This window comes from Mustela nivalis (genome assembly GCF_964662115.1).
Source record: "Mustela nivalis genome assembly, chromosome: 17".
Lineage (NCBI taxonomy): Eukaryota > Metazoa > Chordata > Mammalia > Carnivora > Mustelidae > Mustela > Mustela nivalis.
In genome coordinates, this window is record NC_139036.1 from 17,266,409 (window position 1) to 17,285,803 (window position 19,395).

Here is a 19,395-nt window from a genome sequence, read left to right on the forward strand (position 1 = left end):
AGATTTTATAATTTTGTTTTTTAAAGATTTTATTTATTTATTTGACAGAGATCACAAGTAGGCAGAGAGGCAGGCAGAGGGAGAGGAGGAAGCAGGCTCCCTGCTGAGCAGAAAGCCCGACGTGGGGCTTGATCCCAGGACCCTGGGATCATGACCCAAGCCGAAAGCAGAGGCCCCAACCCACTGAGCCACTCAGGTGCCCCTGGATTTTATAATTTTTATTAAGATGGTATAGGGGATTGTTTATACTTCTTTTAGTTGAGGTATAATTTGACATACAACATTGTAGTACTTTTAGGTATACATGTTTTTACTGCTATTTATTAAATAATTTCTGTCCTAGAGCTAAATGGCCTTTATTCTGACTGTCACAGCGGAGAGCTCTCTCTTTTTCACTCTCTATCCAAACATGTACAGTCCTGAATCCTTGGAGAGGCTTAGTGGGTTTTTGTTTTTTTAAGTTGCTTTGGGTTTGTTTTCCCTTTTTTAATTTTTACTTTTTTACGATTTTATTTATGTGAGAGAGAACACAAGCAGCGGGGAGGGCAGAGGGAGAAGCAAACTCCCCACTGAGCAGGGAGCCCTCCTAATACATAGGACTTGATCCCAGGACCCCAGGATCTTGACATGACCTGAGCTAAAGGCAAATGCTTAACTGACTGAGCCACCCAGGTGCCTTTGTTTTCCTTTGCTAGGTTTGCTCTTTGTCTAAATATAATTTTTGTTATTGTTACTTATAACTTAACTCAAAATTTTTTGCTGTTCTCATTTTGTTAGTGTAAAAAATGCTTAATTAAAAATGTAACCACATAAACGATGTTTTACTTCTCTGATTTTTTTCTTCCTAGGTGGTATAGCTGTATGCTGGGGAAGAAATGCAGCCTGGCTCCTCTGAAGGAAGAACTTCGAATACAAGGGGTCAGTCTTTGTCGTTATTATTCTGGGTTATATCTACTTTTGATGGTAATTACAGTATGGGAATTTCCTTTATACCTTAAAACCCTAAATGTGTTTTTTGGTTTTCTTAGTTTTTACTTTTGTAAAAGAGGTTTTTTTTATAAATTATTTTTAAAAGGTCTGCTTGACAATCATAACAGAGAAAAGATGGGGGAAAACAGAATGAGTACAATATCAGAGATGTATTAGAAATCAAAAAACCTGGTTCTACCTCCCACTCTTCTACATCTGACTCTTATGATTGCAGAAACTGAAGGTTACATAAGTTAAAGGGGCTTGTTCTAGGTTACATACCTAGTAACTAGAATTAGAATGATAATCATTCAAGTGTGCTGCTCTTTATGGTGCAGTCCACGTGAATTCAGCCCCTTGCTTCTCTTTTGAAAAGCAGGTGGCAAATTAATATTGCCCCCTGACACCTCTCCCAGTTTATATTGTTGGGGCACAGGTAAGCTTGAGCCAGGTGACTTCAGAAAAGGGGATCAAATGTGTGGTCAGTGATAGAAACCAAGTTTCTGATTTCTGGTTTCTTTCAGACATTTTCCCTGTCACACTTTTTCTTTGTTAAAATTCTAACAGCCACAAAGTAGTTTTATTTTCGCCCTAAAATTTGATAGACAAAAGATCGACTACACAGCTTTATCTAGCTAAGCTTTGGTGGCTCTTTTTCCAAAAAGAAAAGAAAAGGGGAAAAAAAAAAACACTTGAACCATTTACCAGTGGTTCTTTGAAGAGCTATGTTATTTTGGATGTTTTAAATATTTGGACCTTCAAACCAGAACTCTAAATTCTAATATTTTGGGAGAGGATAAAAACCCACATCTTTGTTGAAAGATAATTTATTAATTGATTATTAGACAGCTATTCATAACTGTTTTGGGATAGTAGTGTTATGTTAACTGATAAAAAGTAAAACAAAGAAATAATTAGCATGAGGCAGCAATGCAGAACATTGCTAGAATTACTTCAGTTTAATGAGATGCCATGTTTGTTGGTTTCAGGTTCCTAAAGTCACCTACACCGAATTCTGTCAAGGTCGGACAATGAGATGGGCTTTAGCTTGGAGTTTTTATGATGATGTTACAGTACCAGTAAGTAGAGATTTTGCTTTAGCTTCTCGGAATGCCAGCACACGGTGGGCTATAGTAGGTCAGAAATGAACTAAATCTGTACTGCCTCGGTTTCCCTGAAGTTTTCGGAATGGGAAGTGGTTGTGAAACAAGACACAGTCCTAGAAGGCTGACTGTGGTGACCATGGAGCCTTTCTTTGGGTTTGTACAACACAGTGATTCTTTCTCAGCAGACATAAGTGAATTAGAAAACGTGTCTTTAAGGAATTAAAAATTCTGGTAATATAACCTATAGAAACACCTTGTGGGTATAATTATTCTGTTGGATATTCCTTAAGAATTAAAATTGAAATCTGTTTATTTTCCTTTACTATTGATGCTTTCGTAGAGTAGCTATCTTTGGGGTTATTGGTGAATACAGAAATTGCTATTTGGGGTTGTAGGCTTTTGATGCGTAACACTTAGGGATCATTCCAGTAAAAGGTTCTGTGTTAGTTTTAAAATTACCACTAGAATATTGGTGAGTTTTGAAGCTGGGTGGTAGGTCACTTTTCTAGTCTCTCTGTTTTGCATATGCTTAAGCTTGAACATTATTGGGAATAGAATGTTTTTGTTTTTATTTATTTATTTGACCGAGAGAGAGAGAGAGAGAGAGAGAGAGAGAGAGATATCAAGATCACAAGTAGGCAGAGAGGCAGGCGGGGTGTGGGGGGAAGCAGGCTCGATCCCAGGATCCTGAGATCATGACCTGAGCTGAAGGCAGAGGTTTAACCCACTGAGCCACCCAGGTGTTCCGTTGCCCTGAATATTTTTGTTTTTAAAGATTTTATTTATTTTGAGAGGGAGAAAGAGAGGGAGCACAAATAGGAGGGGAGGGGCAGACAGAGAGGGAGAAGCAGACTCCCTGCTGAGCAGGGAGCTCGATGTGGGGCTCTATCCCAGGGACCTGGACTCAAAGGCAGAGACGCTTAACTACTCAGCCACCCACAAACTTCTCTTTGTCCTCTGTGTTATCATATGTAAAGGAAAAATACTTCTGAACTGGTTAGACTGAATAATTTTACTGGCCTGTACTAAGAGGTGGTAATAGAATAGCATCTGTTTGTTCCCATAGTTCATTCACAGAATGATGGACCTTGTTGCCTGGAGCCTCCCATCTTAAGTTTATGCAATGATTGCTCAGTACTCTCTTTCTTCCCATAGTATTTATGGAGACCTGGTGCCTGGTACCTGGTCCCTCAGGTTTCTGATCCCCTGTCTGTACAGTATGCTTGTTCTGGGTGCTCAACTCCCAAAGGCTTCGATGCACTTGGTCTTTCAAGGCATCCTAAATGTTGCAGTGTCTGTGAGCCTCTAACCCTTCCTTCACTACAGAGGAATAGGGACATGTGCAGAACTACAAGGAGACAATTTGCAGGTATTTCTGAATACGTGGGCTCACATTTAAAACAGCCTGTCCTTTCTGGATTCTGCTATTAAGTGTGCTGCTGGTTGAAATAAGTCTCCCAGGGGCACCTGGGTGGCTCAGGTCATAATCCCAGAGTCCTGGGATCAAGCTCTGCATCACATTCCTTGTTCATCAGGGAGTCTGCTTCTCCCTCTGCCTGCCGCTGCTCCAGCTTGTGCTTGCTCACTTGCTCTCTGACAAATAAATAAAGAGAGAGGAGAGAGAGAGAGAAATCTCCCAGTCAAGTTTGAATGACCTATCATGTGGAAGTCTAGACCCACCTGAGCTCCCTGCTCAGCAGGGAGTCTGCTTCTCCCTCTCTGTCTGCCCCTCCCCTCCTATTTGTGCTCCCTCTTTTTCTCCCTCTCAAAATAAATAAAATCTTTAAAAACAAAAATATTCAGGGCACCGGAACACCTGGGTGGCTCAGTGGGTTAAGCCTCTGCCTTCAGCTCAGGTCATGATCTCAGGATCCTGGGATCGAGCCCCACATTGGGCTCTCTGCTCAACAGGGAGCCTGCTTCCCCCACACCCCACCTGTTTCTCTGCCTACTTGTGATCTTGCAGTAGGGAAACTAGAGATTAGTGTTTGAAATATTTACTGTTTAAAAAGATGGTTCTAATTTTTTTAAATCTCTCTATAGGATTATCCTTCCTGTCATTTTCTAGAATATTGGGGCTTTCACACCAAATTGTTAAAATCAGTAGTAATGCTTTAGGTTATCCCTGTGTAAACACTGGGTCATCCCTGTGCAGATACTAGCAGCTGCAGGAAAGTGAAACTGTGCCTGTTCCCACATTTGTTGGCACTACAGGTAGAAGAGCTTATAATGGGCTCTGGTACTTTCCATGTCATCTCAGGGTCCAGAGTCACCTTTGCCCTCTTGGATTAGTAGCTGTTTCAGATCAAAATATCAAAATATCAAAAGGCACTATGTTTCTGTGTTAGCAGAATCAGTTTATTTTGAAAATGAACCTTCTCCCTCCTTGTCTTTTAGGTCATCCTTGAGCCCTATTCGTAGTTTCAGCCATCAAAGAATGCCTCTTGCAAAGGTTTCTGCCATGCCAGAGTACTGCCTCCCCACTGCTGCCATCAACCCAAAACTGTTAATAATATGTTCCCAAGTGTTCCATTGGGTGCACTCAAACTGCTACAGGGAAAATGGCAATTTCTGATTTGCAGTAACCCAGCAACAGTTTCTTAGCACTGGTTCCCTTGATCAGCAGCTGCTTTCCCAGGTGTAGTCCTCGGGCGCTCCTGAGGTTTTCAGTGGGCTGTCCTCTTGGTTCTCCTTCCTTTCACCTGGACCACTCCCCACCCCTTGCTTTTTTAAATGCTCACCTGACTTCCCCCCAGCCCTTGCTCCCTTTAGGGATGGAGAGATAAGAGGATGCTGCTTTCAGTGGGAGGAAGCCAAGGACTAGAGCTAGTAAAGTAGAAATATTGACCTACTTCCCCACCCCACCCCCACTCCTGCCTTTTTAGGGTAAATGTGCAAGTTACTATAGCAACTTCTGTTTTCACTTATCTCAAGCCCACTGACTCTGTTCTGTTAGTGCTGAATGCTAAAAAAATTCTGATTCAGGTGCCTACAGTAAGTCCATTGCTCATGTCTCAATTTATTTTAGCAACAAAAAGATGAGTCCTAGTGTTGGTAGAATTTTTGTACAATCAATCCTGACTGATGATGAGTATAAGGAAGTGTATTGTGAGGACTGTTCTTTACAAATTTAACATGCGACTGAGAATGCCTCTTTGTCCCAGCTTCTCCTCTGATTGCTCAACGTGATATTTTAGCTTTGCTTTGCTTTCAGAAGTTTAACGCTTGTCAAACTAAGAGGGAAAAATAGTGTGGCCCCAGTAAGTTGTGCACTCTTGGTATGAGCATTGCCCTGGAACTCTGGTTTTAAAAAAATTATCCCCCTGTGTTCAAGACATTTCTTTTAAGCCTGGAGACTTTCCTGTCTAGGTAGTAAAATTAGAGGGCTTTTGGAAATCAGATGGAGGGAAGGGGTCATATTAATCAGGTAACCTTGTTAGTGTCAGAGCTAGGGTCTCCTGGCAATATTTTTCTTACTACTGCATAGGTATTCACACTGGTTCTAGAAAGATTAGGGATTCTGTATCGGGTGCCACAGGGGGTTGGCAGCTGGGGGCAGATGTCAGGTTGGTAATTCAGGCCTTTCCCTCCTTTTAATCAGAGCTGATCTGCTTGCATTGATATTATGTATTGAAAGGATTCTGTTGTTAAATGGTTTGAAAACCAGTACCATACCAGGCTATACCATAGGCTGTAAAACAGAAACAATGTATCTTTTTTTAAAAAAAAGATTTTATTTATTTATTTGACAGAGAGAAAGAGATCACAAGTAGTCAGAGAGGCAGGCAGAGAGAGAAGGGGGAAGCAGGCTCCCCGTTCAGCAGAGCGCCCCATGCGGGGCTCGATCCCAGGACTCTGAGATCATGACCTGAGCCAAAGTCAGAGGCTTAACCCAACTGAGCACACCCTAGGTGCAGTGTATCTTATTAAGGATGACCTTCATTGTGATAATACCAAAGAAAGAAGACACCATTTTCTGTCCTTAACAATGACAAGTTTTATGGGTGTGAATCACACACAAGCATTGCTCCGAAATTACATCTTAGCAAATGCTGAAATGAATGGTTGGGAGTTAGGGAGTTCCCAAAACAAAAGCAGTTCTGGCTGGCCTAGTTAGAGCTGACTTCATGGAGGAGTTGTCAATATCTGACGGGTGCTCAGTAAGTTTTCTTCGAATGCCAAAGGAAATGGTGTAGGATTTGTACTAAGGTGCAGCATTGTGAACAGGACATTAATAGAGCTAATAGAATTGAAGCCCTGTAGGTAGTCTTTGTTATTTGAATGCATCACACAGGTTAATGTCGTTTTTATTTATTTATTTTTATTTATTTTCTTTTTAAAAGATTTTTATTTATTTATTGAGAGAGAGGTAGTGAGAGAGAGCATGAGTGAGGAGAAATCAAAGGGAGAAGCAGACTCCCCATGGAGCTGGGAGCCTGATGCGGGACTCGATCCCAGGACTCTGGGATCATGACCCGAGCCGAAGGCGGTCGTCCAACCAACTGAGCCACCCAGGCTTCCCAATGTCGTTTTTATTTAAACCTGACAACAATCAAGTAAAAGTAGATGGTATTATCCCCACTTTCTAGAAGAGGAAACAGGGGGCTCTAAGAAGTCAGGCTGGTCCTGCTCCATGTGTCATTATAATTTATTCTTCTGTTCTATGTGTCTTTTAACATAGGAACTATATATGTACAGTTCAGACCACCATGACTGGCTGGCTTATCAGAAGAGCATGCAACTCTTGGTCAAGGGGTCATGAGTTTGAGCCCCTCGGTGGGTGTGGTGATTACTTTGAAAGGAGAGAGAAAGTATTTATTCATTTATGTATCTATCTATCTAGCTGGGGGTAGGCGAGAAGGGTAGAGGAACAGAGGGAGAGAGAGAATCTTTTTTTTTTTTTAAGATTTTATTTATTTGACAGATCACAAGTAGGCAGAGAGGCAGTTGGGGTGGTGGGGGGAAGTAGGCTCCCTGCTGAGCCGAGAGCCAGATTCAGGGCTTGATCCCAGGACCCTGGGATCATGACCTAAGCCAAAGGCAGAGGCTTTAATCCACTGAGCCACCCAGGTGCCCCTGCGAGAGAGAATCTTAAGCAGGCTCCACACCCAGTGCAGAGCCTGACCCAGGACCTGATCCCACAACTCTGAGGATCAAAATCAAGAGTCAGTTGCTTAACCAACTGAGCCACTTAGGTGGCCCCCCCAAAAATCTTAGAAACAATAAATAAACCACCCCTTCTTAGATAACATTCTACATAGACTTTTCTCCCCCTTGCTTTTTTTTTTTTTAATTGACATATAATGTATTATTTGTTTCAGGGGTACAGGTCTGTGATTCATCAGTCATAACAATTCACCGCACTCACAACAGCACATAGCCTCCCCAGTGTCTATCATCCAGTTACCCCATCCCTCCCACCCGCCACCCCTCCAGCAACCCTCAGGTTTTTTTCCGGAGATGAAGAGTCTCTTATGGATTGGTTCCCTCCCTGGTCCCATCTTATTTCACTTCCTCCCCCCATGACCCCCTGCCCTGTCTCAGATTCCTCATATCGGAGAGATCATATGATAATTGTCTTTCTCTTTTTTTTTTTTTTTTTAAGATTTTACTCATTTATTTGACAGAGAGAAATCACAAGTAGATGGAGAGGCAGGCAGAGAGAGAGAGAGAGGGAAGCAGGGTCCCCGCTGAGCAGAGAGCCCGATGCGGGACTTGATCCCAGGACCCTGAGATCATGACCTGGGCCAAAGGCAGCGGCTCAACCCACTGAGCCACCCAGGTACCCCGATAATTGTCTTTCTCCAACTGACTTATTTCACTTAGCATAATACCCTCTAGTTCCATCCATGTCATTGCAAATGGCAAGATTTGGAGTTTCTTTGTTTGTAGACTGAGAGGCAGGCAGAGAGGGGGGGGGAGCAGGCTGAGCAGAGAAGGACTCTCTGAGTCGATGCGGGACTCGACCCCAGGACCCTGAGATCATGACCTGAGCCGAAGGCAGCGGCTTAACCCACTGAGCCAGCCAGGCGCCCAAGATTTTGGGTTTTTTGATGGCTGCATAGTATTCAATTTTATTTGTGTATATAATTTATTTATATGATTTATATTTTAATATATTAATATTATATAATAAAATATACTATAATATATATTATATATACATATACACATACATATATACATATACACACATACATATATACATACACACACACATACACACATTTTATATATATATATATATATATATATATATATATATATAACTCAAGAGGCACAAGGTCTTTGGGGTGCTTAGCTGGCTCAGTAGAGCATGTGACTCTTGATCTTGAGTTCGAGCCCCACACTGGGTTTAGAGATTACTTAAAATCATTTTTTAAAAAGTCCCAGCATGCCTGAGTCGCTCTGTCGGTTAAGTAATCTGCCTTCGGCTCAGGTCACATTCCCCAGGTCCTGGAATCAAGTCCTGCATCAGGCTCCTTGCTCAGAGGGGAGCCTGCTTCTCCCTCTGCCTCCCTCTCCCTCTGCCTCCCTCTCCCTTTGCTTATGTGCTTGATCACTCTGTGACAAATAAATAAAATCTTTTTAAAAAATGATTTTAAAAAAAGTCATGGGGTGCCTGGATGGCTCAGTTAGCCTTGGGCTCACGTTGTGATCCCAGTGTCCTGGGATCAAGCACCAGTCAGACTCCCTGCTGGGCGTGGAGCCTGCTTCTCCCTCAACCTCTGCACCTTCCCCTGCTCTCTCTTTCAATAAATAAAATTTTCAAAAAATAGTAACAAAAAGGAGTCACGTGCTCTATTAACTCAGCCAGCCAGCCAGGTGCTCCGATTTCAGGACATTTTATTTATTTATTTATTTATTTTTAAAGATTTTATTTATTTATTTGACAGAGAGAAATCACAAGTAGATGGAGAGGCAGGCAGAGAGAGAGAGGGAAGCAGGCTCCCTGCGGAGCAGAGAGCCCGATGCGGGACTCAATCCCAGGACCATGAGATCATGACCTGAGCCAAAGGCAGGGGCTTAACCCACTGAGCCACCCAGGCGCCCCTCAGGACATTTTAAAAAGGAACCTGTCAGATTAAGATAGTAATAGATAAATCTACTGAACTGTTTGTTAATAAGGAAGTTACACCCTTAGACAACAGAATATTCAATCCACTTCATGGCAGCAAAGCTGATAACACATTCAAATAAGGCATAGTTTGTAAGGTAGTCTGGCTGGCACACTCCCCATCTATATTCTAGTCAGGTGTCACTGTTGGCCGTTGGCTCTCTTTCTCCAGATTGTTAGAGCCTGTTCAGAATCACAGCTCCCAGGCATTGCGGCTTGTTTCCAGGGGTGGGGGAATCAGCCATTCAGAGTACAGCAGAATGGCAGGACTCCATTCCTGTGGCCAAGAGCAAGAGCACTCCTTTCCCCTCAAGACCATGCTGGAGGTTGGTGTGTCAAAACAAGGAGGCTGTGGCCACATGCTCTGCAGATTCTAGTGAATGACACCCTTCCTATCCTGCAGAGCCTAGGGAGAACTTAATGATTTTGTGGCTTCTTTGGGAGGTTTTGCCCTAGCTCTAGTTAACAACAGAAGCATAATAGGCATTACATGGATCTGTGTCAAGTTGTACCTCATTTGGAAGTCTCTTGATTGATTGGACCACTGAGATCTAGAAATTAAAGTAAGAGCAGGATTTAAGAGATTTATAGACAGCCCTCCTAGGTAAAGCCTATTTTAAAATTTAAGAACTGTTTTTGTTCATTTATGGTTTCAATCTACTGTATTTTTAACGATGCAGCAAAATAACACTTGAGGCCCATCTCCGTGTAGTTCAAAAATTAGAAAGCCAGTATCCCCTATGGGCTTTAGAGTTCCTCACCAAACTTCTTTGATATTGTCCTTTCAGCTGCGGAATACAGAATATCTTCTAATCCAAAATCAGTTCTAAGTTCACCTTACAGTTCTGCTCGTAAACTAGACTACTCCTTGTAAATAAGTGATTTTTGTTTTACACTTTAAAATGTTGAATTATTGGGGTGCCTGGGTGGCTTAGTCATTAAGCGTCTGCCTTCTGCCCAGGTCATGATCCCAAGGGTCCTGGGATTGAATCCCACATCAGGCTCTTTGTTCAATAGAAAGCCTATTCCTCCCTGTCCCTGTATTCCCTTTCTTGCTGTCTCTCTCTCTCTCTCTCTCTCTCTTTCTGTCAAATAAATAAAATACTTAAAAGAAAAAAAATGTTGGGGCGCCTGGGTGGCTCAGTGAGTTGGGCCGCTGCCTTCGGCTCAGGTTACGGTCTCGGGGTCCTGGGATCGAGTCCCGCATCGGGCTCTCTGCTCAGCGGGGAGCCTGCTTCCCTTCCTCTCTCTCTGCCTGCCTCTATGCCTACTTGTGGTCTCTCTCTGTCAAATAAATAAATAAAATTTTTAAAAAAAAAGAAAGAAAGAAAGAAAGAAATGTTGAATTTTTTTATCTTATCTTGCCTGCTTAAAGTACCTTATGATATAAGTTTGAGTATAGTATAGTATAGCACTCTTTGGTTAAAATATTTGTGGTTCTGGGCACCTGGGTGGCTCAGTCAGTTAAGCATCTGCCTTTGCTTGGGTCTTGCTCCCAGAGTCCCAGTATCAAGTCCCACATTGCGGGGCGGGGGGTGGTTGTCCCTGCTCAACAGGGAGTCTGCTTCTCCCTCTGCCCTTCACCCTGCTCATGGTCTCTCTCTCTCTTTCAAATAAGTAAATAAAATATTTTTTGAAAAATACTTGTGGTTTGAGATCATAAGCATATTTGCAAAGTTCATCTCAATTGGAAGAAAACAGCTTCTGTACTAGTGTTCTGTACTAGTGGCAGGTTATAAAATTACCTGCTACTAGAGACCTATGGGGTTGAATTTAACTATTAATTTCTCAAGGCCTGCTCCTGTATTTTACTCTGGCCCTGCCTACTAAGAAATTTCAGTACAAACACAAGGGGTAAAGGAATGTTTGCTGTAAGCCAAGCTTATGTTAAACTTCAGTCATTTAAAAACTTTCAGAATTTGGGGGGCCTCATGGGTGGCTCAGTCAGTTAAGCATTTGACTTTTGATTTCGGCTCAAGTCATGATCTCAGGGGTCATGGGATCAAACCCCATATTGGGGCGTCACACTCAGCAGGGAGTCTGCTTCTCCCTCTTCTTCCTTTCCTTCTACCTCTTCCCCTGCTCATGGGTGCATTCTCTCTCTCAAATACGTGGGTAAATCTTCTTAAAAATGTTTGAAAAACTGAGAATCCCAGGATGCCTGGGAGGTTTAGTCGTTTAAGTGTCAGCCTTGAGCTCAGGTCATGATCCAGGGTCCTTGGATTGAGTCCTGCATCAGGCTCCCTGCCTCTGCTTGCTGTTCCCCCTGCTTGTGCATTCTCTCCTTTCTCACTCTGACAAATAAATAAAATCTTAAAAAAAAAAAAAAATACAGGGACGCCTGGGTGGCTCAGTTGGTTAAGCAGCTGCCTTCGGCTCAGGTCATGATCCCAGCGTCCTGGGATCGAGTCCCACATCGGGCTCCTTGCTCGGCAGGGAGCCTGCTTCTCCCTCTGCCTCTGCCTGCCATTCTGTCTGCCTGTGCTTGTTCTCTCCCCCTCTCTCTCTCTGATAAATAAATAAAAAATCTTAAAAAAAAAAAATACAGTGAAAAATAAAAGAATTTCTAGAGTATGAATTATCTGTCTCTTAAGTGCCTAGTTTCTATAATAGAATAAAATTAAACAGTCCTGTGACTGTGTATATGTACGTGTGTATTAAAGCAGTTCACTAAAGGGGTTCCTGAGTGCCTCATTCAGTTGAATGTCTGACTCTTGATTTTGGCTCATGATCATGGGATGGAGCCTGACTGACTCTGTGCTCAGCAGGGAGTCTGCTTGAGATTCTCTCCCTCTGCCCCTCTCCCTGTGTTCGCATTCATGTGATCTCCATCTCCCTCTCAAATATATATATGTAAATCTTTAAAGCAGTTCACTAGAAGTATTTGAAGTACCAGATTTATTTTTTGGCCATTATATATGAAAAAGTGGGGCCACAGTGCAAGGTAAAGGACCTGTTTTTGAGATACAGAAGTTTTCATTTTCACCCTGGGGTCATAGGGTAATAAGTTGTCTATTTTGTTATTTCTGACTCCCTCAGAAGTTGGAAAGTGGATCCCTAATAGCGCTCTTATTAAGTTCATTGAGGATGCATTTCTCTCCTGTAAGTTCTAGAAATGATGAGTCCTTTTTTTCTTTTGGAGAAAAACTGTTGGAGGCCACAGAGATTGAGGAACAGCAGCATCTTCACTTTGTTCATTGGAATTTAAACACAATGATTATCATCTCTGTCAGAAGAGATATGAGGTGCTATTTTTTCAGCCTTATTTCTTGGTGACCTTTGGTGTGCCAAGTGGGCTGTCCGGGATGATCCTGGTACAGTGATCTGTCCGTAGTAACATCTTTGGATATTGGGAAGTGGGGTGGGGAATCTGGTTCTCATTCCCCAGCCCCCTCCTACACACCACTAACTTACTTCCTCCCCAGCTTAATAATCACATCTTAAGCTTCTTAGTGAAAAGTGTTAGACTCTAAGTAGACTGTAGAAATTATCTTATGCTAGGTGATTGAGTAATAACAGTACTTCTGTGTTAATATCAATATGAATTTGTCTCATCTTGTCTGAAACATTATTTGAATAAGTTCAGACTCAGAGCTTGGAGTCCATGATTTATTTTTCAAGAGCAGGTTCTTAGTCATATATAAACCCTTTGTTTTTGTTTTTTATTTTTTCTTTCTTTCCTTCTTTTTTTCCTTTAAAGATTCTATTTATTTCTTTGGTAGAGAAGAGCTTGCATGAAAGCACACAAGTAGAGGAGAGGGGCAAAGTCAGAGGGAGAGGAAGAAGCAAACTCACTGCTGAGCAGCAATGAGGGGCTGGATCCCAGGAAGCTGGGATCATGACCTAAGCCAAAGGCAGACGCTTAACCAACTGAGCCACTCAGGCACCCTGCCTTTTCTTCTAAGCTTGTTTTCTAGTGTTCTTTAATTTCCTTTTTTAATTTTAATTTTTTTATTTATTTTTAAGATTTTATTTATTTATTTGATAGAAAGAGTGAAAGGATAAGCAGGGGGAGTAGCAGGCAGAGAGAGAAGAAGCAAGCTACCTGCTAAGCAAGGAGCCTGATCTCAGGACCCTGGGATTATGACCTGAGCCAAAGGCAGACACTTAACCAACCAAGCCACCCAGGTGTCCCTGTTTTTATTTTTTTAGTTGATAGCTGGTATAAAGGGAAAATATAGATTATTTCATAGAAATATGATCTAGAAGTTTTCTAGCATAGAAAAGAACTGGCTGTTTTGTTGTGTATTTATATGATGTGGAGTTGCTGGTTAAGTCTGTACAAGGCCTCCCCCAGTAAGTGGATGTGACTGTGTGCCCTCGCATTTGTTCGGTTAGTGTTTCTAGGTGGATTTACAGTGACATCACCACTGTCGGGCTGCTTTTTGCAGGAAATGGTCTTCGTAGCTGACTAAGGTGTTCCCTCTTTATGAGCCTTCTCCTTATAATCCTTACTTGCTCATTTTGACCCTAACCATTAGAATTATCTTGATTTTTTAAAGTTTTAACCTCCTGAGCCACCCAGGTGCCCCGATTTTTTAAAGTTTTGATAAATTTTGCCAACAGGTACAGGTCTGTCTCTTAAAGTGTTCATGATATATCTGTTCTTAGCTAAGAGTCACTAAAAAAATCGGTGAACTTTTACTTTAGAGAAATTAGTTTTAAATACAGCAATGTCATTTAGTTTTTTAAATGGAACTTGAGTCCCTCTAGTGGGTAGAGTATAGTTCACTTCCTAAGCTTGAAATTGAAAGATGACAGTCTTTTCTTTTTTTTTTTTTTTTTTTTTTTTTTAATTTGACAGAGATCCTAAGTAGGCAGGAAGGCAGGCAGAGAGAGAGGAGAAAACAGGCTCCCCGCCAAGCAGAGAGCCCGATGCGGGGCTCGATTCCAGAATCCTGGGATCATGACCTGAGCCGAAGGCAGAGGCTTTAACCCACTGAGCCACCCAGGTGCCCATGAAAGATGACAGTCTTGAATTATGTGGAACTAGTTTTAAAATCCACTCTTCTTTTCACTACTGGTATCTCCTCTTCGAGCAGAGAGGCAGTGCTCAGCTAGCTGTTGGTTTGGTCCTAACCTTAACCAAGGTGCAGCAGGCCTCCTGCTCTGCCCATTTGATCCTAGTGGCCCTGGACTTTCCTCACATATGCTCTCACAGGCTGTGGCTAACCAGCTGCTTTCCTTCAGGCCTCAACAAGTATCAACTTAGATTACACCATGCAATTCTTTTTCTTTCTTTTCTTTTTTTTTAAAACATTATTATGAGACTGGGGTGCCTGGGTGGCTCAGTGGTTAAGCCGCTGCCTTCGGCTCAGGTCGTGATCTCAGGGTCCTGGGATCGAGTCCCGCATCGGGCTCTCTGCTCAGCAGGGAGCCTGCTTCCTCCTCTCTCTCTCTCTGCCTGCCTCTCTGCCTACTTGTGATTTCTCTCTGTCAAATAAATAAATAAAATCTTTTTTTTTATAAAGATTTTTATTTATTTATTTGACAGAGAGAGAAATCACAAGTAGATGGAGAGGCAGGCAGAGAGAGAGAGAGGGAAGCAGGCTCCCTGCTGAGCAGAGAGCCCGATGCGGGACTCGATCCCAGGACCCTGAGATCACGACCTGAGCCGAAGGCAGCGGCTTAACCCACTGAGCCACCCAGGCGCCCCAATAAATCAAATCTTTAAAAAAAAAAATTATTATGAGAGAGAGCTTGAGCAGGAGGAGGGGCAGAGGGAGAAGTAGACTCCCCGCTGAGCAGGGATTCCGACTTGGGGCTCTATCCCAGGACCCCTGGGTTAGGATCCAAGCAGAAGGCAGATGCTCAATGGCCTGAGCCACCCTGGTGCCTCTAAACCATGTAGTTCTTTAGAGAAGAGAACTCAGTGCCCCCAGGGCCTTTGAAATAAATAATTGTACAGGCATGTGTTGGGCACAACATGTAGATTAAGGACATTTAGTAATTGGGGGGTATTATATACGGATAGCCCATGGCAAAGAACCTGGATTTGGGGTTCGGTTCTAACTTTCCAAATTACTAGCTATGTGACCTTGAGCTGGTTACATATCTTTGTATCTTAGTTTTCCTTTCTATAAAATGAAGAGGTGATCAATCTATTTGGCATAGTTGTTTTAGTATTAAAATTAAACATGCAAAGGCCTTTCTTTGTGTTTTTAGTGCTCTGTGTTTTGTTTTGTTTTTAAAGATTTTATTTATTTATTTGACAGAGAGAGATCACAAGTAGGCAGAGAAGCAGGCAGAGAGAGAGAGGAGGAAGCAGGCTCCCTGCTGAGCAGAGAGCCCGATGCGGGACTTGATCCCAGAACCCTGAGATCATGACCTGAGCCGAAGGCAGCGGTTTAACCCACTGAGCCACCCAGGCGCCCGTGCTCTGTTTTGTAGTAGAAGTCATGGAAATGTTCCTAGTCGAGTTTATTATAATGCATAGGATTTGATTATTTGGATAACTTTCCCTTCTTCCCCCATCCCTTCTTTTTCTTTTAGTCACCACCCAGTAAGCGAAGAAAATTAGAGAAGTCAAGGAAACCCATTACGTTCATAGTGTTGGAGTCTGTGATGAAAGAATTGTCCCTCAAAGCATCATCTCTGGGGTCAGAGGCAGTGGAAGGCATAGTAGTGGTGACAGCATGGATTGAAAAAATCCTCACCGACCTGAAGGTACCTGGTTAAGCACATTGAAGAATCTTACAACAATCTCTTTTTTCCTTTCTCCTCTTTTTTGTTTTTTTTAAAGGAGTTAAGACAAAATTGATTTCCTCTAAAATTATGTTCTTCCTCCAAATAGGTCCAGCATAAACGAGTTCCCTGTGGAAAGGAAGAAGTTAGCCTTTTCCTAACAGCAATAGAAAACTCCTGGATTCATTTAAGGAGAAAGAAAAGAGAACGAGTGAGACAATTGAGAGAAGTTCCCCGAGCTCCTGAGGATGTCATCCAAGCCTTGGAGGAGAAAAAGTCCACCACCCCCAAAGAGTCGGGTAGTGGCCAAGATTTGGCCCAGGGCCCCCAGGAGAGTGTCCCATGCGAGCCCGCCACACAGGAAGGCGAGTCTGCCACTGTTGAGGGCCATTGCTCAAACCAGGATTCACTTCCCCAAGAAGAAAACCCAGAACACATGGAGGATGAAAGGAGTGAGGAGAAGGGAGGGATGGAGGTTTTGGAGAGTTGTAAAGGCTCTAGCAATGGAGCCCAGGACCGAGAGGCTTCTGAGCAGTTCAGCAGTCCAGTGTCTGAAAAAGGGAGCCATCTCCAAGGAGTGGCTGGACATTACCTATTCAAGTGTTTGATAAATGTGAAGAAGGAAGTGGATGATGCTTTAGTTGAAATGCATTGGGTTGAGGGCCAGAACAGGGATTTGATGAACCAGCTTTGTACTTATATCCGTAACCAGATTTTCAGACTTGTTGCTAGTTAACTGCTTGCACAATTGGGTAAGTTTCTATAAAGTAGCCTGCTTCAGGGTGTTAAGAGGCATTCATTCCACCATAGGCCCACTGATAACATTATGTGCAATTAACTTCAAAAAAAAAAAAATAAATTCATCTATTTTAAAACACCCCCCCCCTTTTAAAGTTATTAGGCATTAGTATCATGTTCATGAGGAAAAATTGTTACCAGTATCAACAAAAAGCGATCAGTAAAATCTGGAGGTATTTAAACCTGACTTAAGCTGACCACCTTAGCTTTAGGCTGAGGCTGAAAGGACTGTTTTTGGAGTCTGGTCTGGGTCCGAACTACAGAGCGTCTTGCTGTGTCAGCCCTAGTTACTTCATGAGGGGGGGTGGCTTTCTCTTTCTCTGAATGGAGGCAGTACACCGGACAGATAGACCCTGTGCCCTCTTCTAGAGTCACCCGCAAGACCCCTGGGTACATAGTTGAGTACCCCTGCATCAGTCATAAGAAAGGACCTGGCTTAATGGTAGGTGGTGAACAGTCAGGGAGAGAAAGCTTAGTAATGCTAGGAAGAAGGGCTGACCTGGAGGCACCTGGAAACGTCATTTCCTGACTTAACGTCTGTTTTGAGGTAAAACAGAGTTAGGTGAGCAAAACTCCCGCTGTTATGACTGAGACACAATGAAGTGAAGCCATACCCCGCCCTACCTCCAAACTATTTGAAAGTACTGTTCTGTAGCGGGTTTACTGATGTGTGATTTTTTTTCTTTTGATATTTGAAGTGGAACTTTGTTTTATTTTTAATATAAAAGTATTCAGAATTGAAATCTGTCTGTCCTGTTTGAATCCTGGGATTGAGGGGTGTATTTTCATAGCTTGAACGGATAAATGATTGAGGGTAGAAATAAGAAATGGAGCAAGATAGTTATGAGCAGTAGGTTGCTTAAGGTCTCATCTATTGTCAGAGAAGTTATAGCTGATCAGTTGTTGCTTTTTGTGAGTTCCCTTGTAATCTCTTTGGTGCTTACCTGTTGGTACTAGAGAATTCTGAGGCCAGGGTGACCATGTTCTTAAAACATGTTTTTCATTGGAATGTCTCAGGGCTCAGCAGGAATGCTTCTGGAAAGGGGGTCTCTTTTTTTGTTCTCTTGGTGTCTCATTTACCCTCTGCCGTGCTTAACTTTCATACCTTGATTGTGATTTTTTTTTTTAAGATTTTATTTATTTATTTGACAGAGATCACAAGTAGGCAGAGAGGCAGGCAGAGAGAGAGAGAGGACGAAGCAGGTTCCCCGCTGAGCAGAGAGCCCGATGCTGGACTCGATCCCAGGACCCTGATATCATGAACTGAGCCGAAGGCAGCGGCTTAACCCACTGAACCACCCAGGCGCCCCCCTTGAGTGTGATTTTATACCAGTGGTCTAAGGCTCTGTCTAGACTGAAGTACAGTGCCAGAGTCCCTTCCTGTCCACAGAGTAGATGGGGGCTGAGTAGTTAACCCATGCTTTTGAAAGGTGGCTGTTCGTTCTGGCAGAAAACTAATGAACTTGGCCTTTCTTGGCAGCACCTAGACCTGGCCCTCAGCAGAGATAAAAGAACTAAAAATAGGACTGTATTATACTTCCCTCTGTCAGCAAAGACAGAGCTGCCCAATAGAACATATTAACTAACGTTCTTCACTAGAAGTCCAAGGACCGCAAAAGAATCCATATACCTCCTGCTTTATTTCTGAGAGCTCTGTGAACACCCCTAGCCCCAGCCCTTCAGAAGAATTGCTGACAGGATGAGAAAACCAATACCCAGGGTCACACAGCGTAGTACGTTCTCATTGAAGATGTGGAAAATGAGAGTAGAAAACAGCAACCGGGTCATTCCTCGTCACAGTCTCATGACCATTATTGGTATTTCAGGATTTCCTTCTGGTGTCTCTTTCCATTGATAATGTGGGTGTGCAAGGATGTGCATTTGTGTACATGTGTGTATTTGATTTTATATTACACTTCATTTAATGTCTTATATTTTTCTCTGTTAAAACAGTATCATATTTATAAACACTCTCTGCCTGTTCAAAATGCATCTCAGACAGAGTAGTAATATTCGTTTAATGCTTGTACTGAAGGCTGCCTGGGAAGTGCTTTGTGTGACTGGAGGCACTTCTGTGCATTCCTGTGTGTTTCAGTGGCCCAGGTTTAAGGCTCCTTGTCCTGGAGGAAGCTTTATAGGTGGTAAGCCCACGTTCACTGGGCAAAAACCGGGTGACAAGGGATGCTTCCATCTAGAGCTGTGAGTGCCTCTTTGCACTGGGATGTCTTCATGTTCTTCTCTAAGAAGAATAGTTTTTTCTATCTAACAGGAGAGCATAGAACACATTTTTAAAAGACATCCAGAAATTATTTTAATTATACATATATTGCATAACCGTGTGATGTGTGGTGGCATATACCTCTGGTATAAGGGAAAAGGGATTTTTTTTTTCTTTTTCTTTTTTTAAAATATTTTGTTTATTTGCCACAGAGAGAGCACAAGCAGGAGGAACAGCAGAGAGAGAGGGGGAAGCAGACTCCCTGCTAAGCAGGGAGACTGATGAGGGGCTCGATCTCAGAACCCTGAGATCATGACCTGAGCCAAAAGCAGCCACCCAGGCGCCCTGGAATTCTTTTTTCTTTAAAGAAATAGGTTATTGACCAATGTATCATAAGGTTGAGTGATGCTTTTCCTAAGTTCCTAGAGGTCAGGTTCATGTTAATGGATTTTATGGACTTAAATCTTTGTGGTATTATCTTAGTTCTATTCTGGTCCTGGCAT

The 19,395-nt window shown here is 42.6% G+C and overlaps 1 protein-coding gene across 1 annotated transcript in view; it reads left to right on the forward strand.

Moving 5' to 3' along the window:
* METTL16 (methyltransferase 16, RNA N6-adenosine) overlaps positions 1-17,417 on the forward strand; it is an 80,908-nt gene extending 63,491 nt beyond the window's left edge. The window contains exons 7-10 of the mRNA XM_082707129.1: positions 849-918; positions 1,959-2,048; positions 15,685-15,858; positions 15,986-17,417. Coding sequence (XP_082563255.1) covers positions 849-918; positions 1,959-2,048; positions 15,685-15,858; positions 15,986-16,612 — 961 coding nt within the window. The 3' untranslated portion in view covers positions 16,613-17,417. The remainder of the gene's footprint in view (positions 1-848; positions 919-1,958; positions 2,049-15,684; positions 15,859-15,985) is intronic.
* The last annotated feature ends 1,978 nt before the right edge of the window (positions 17,418-19,395 follow it).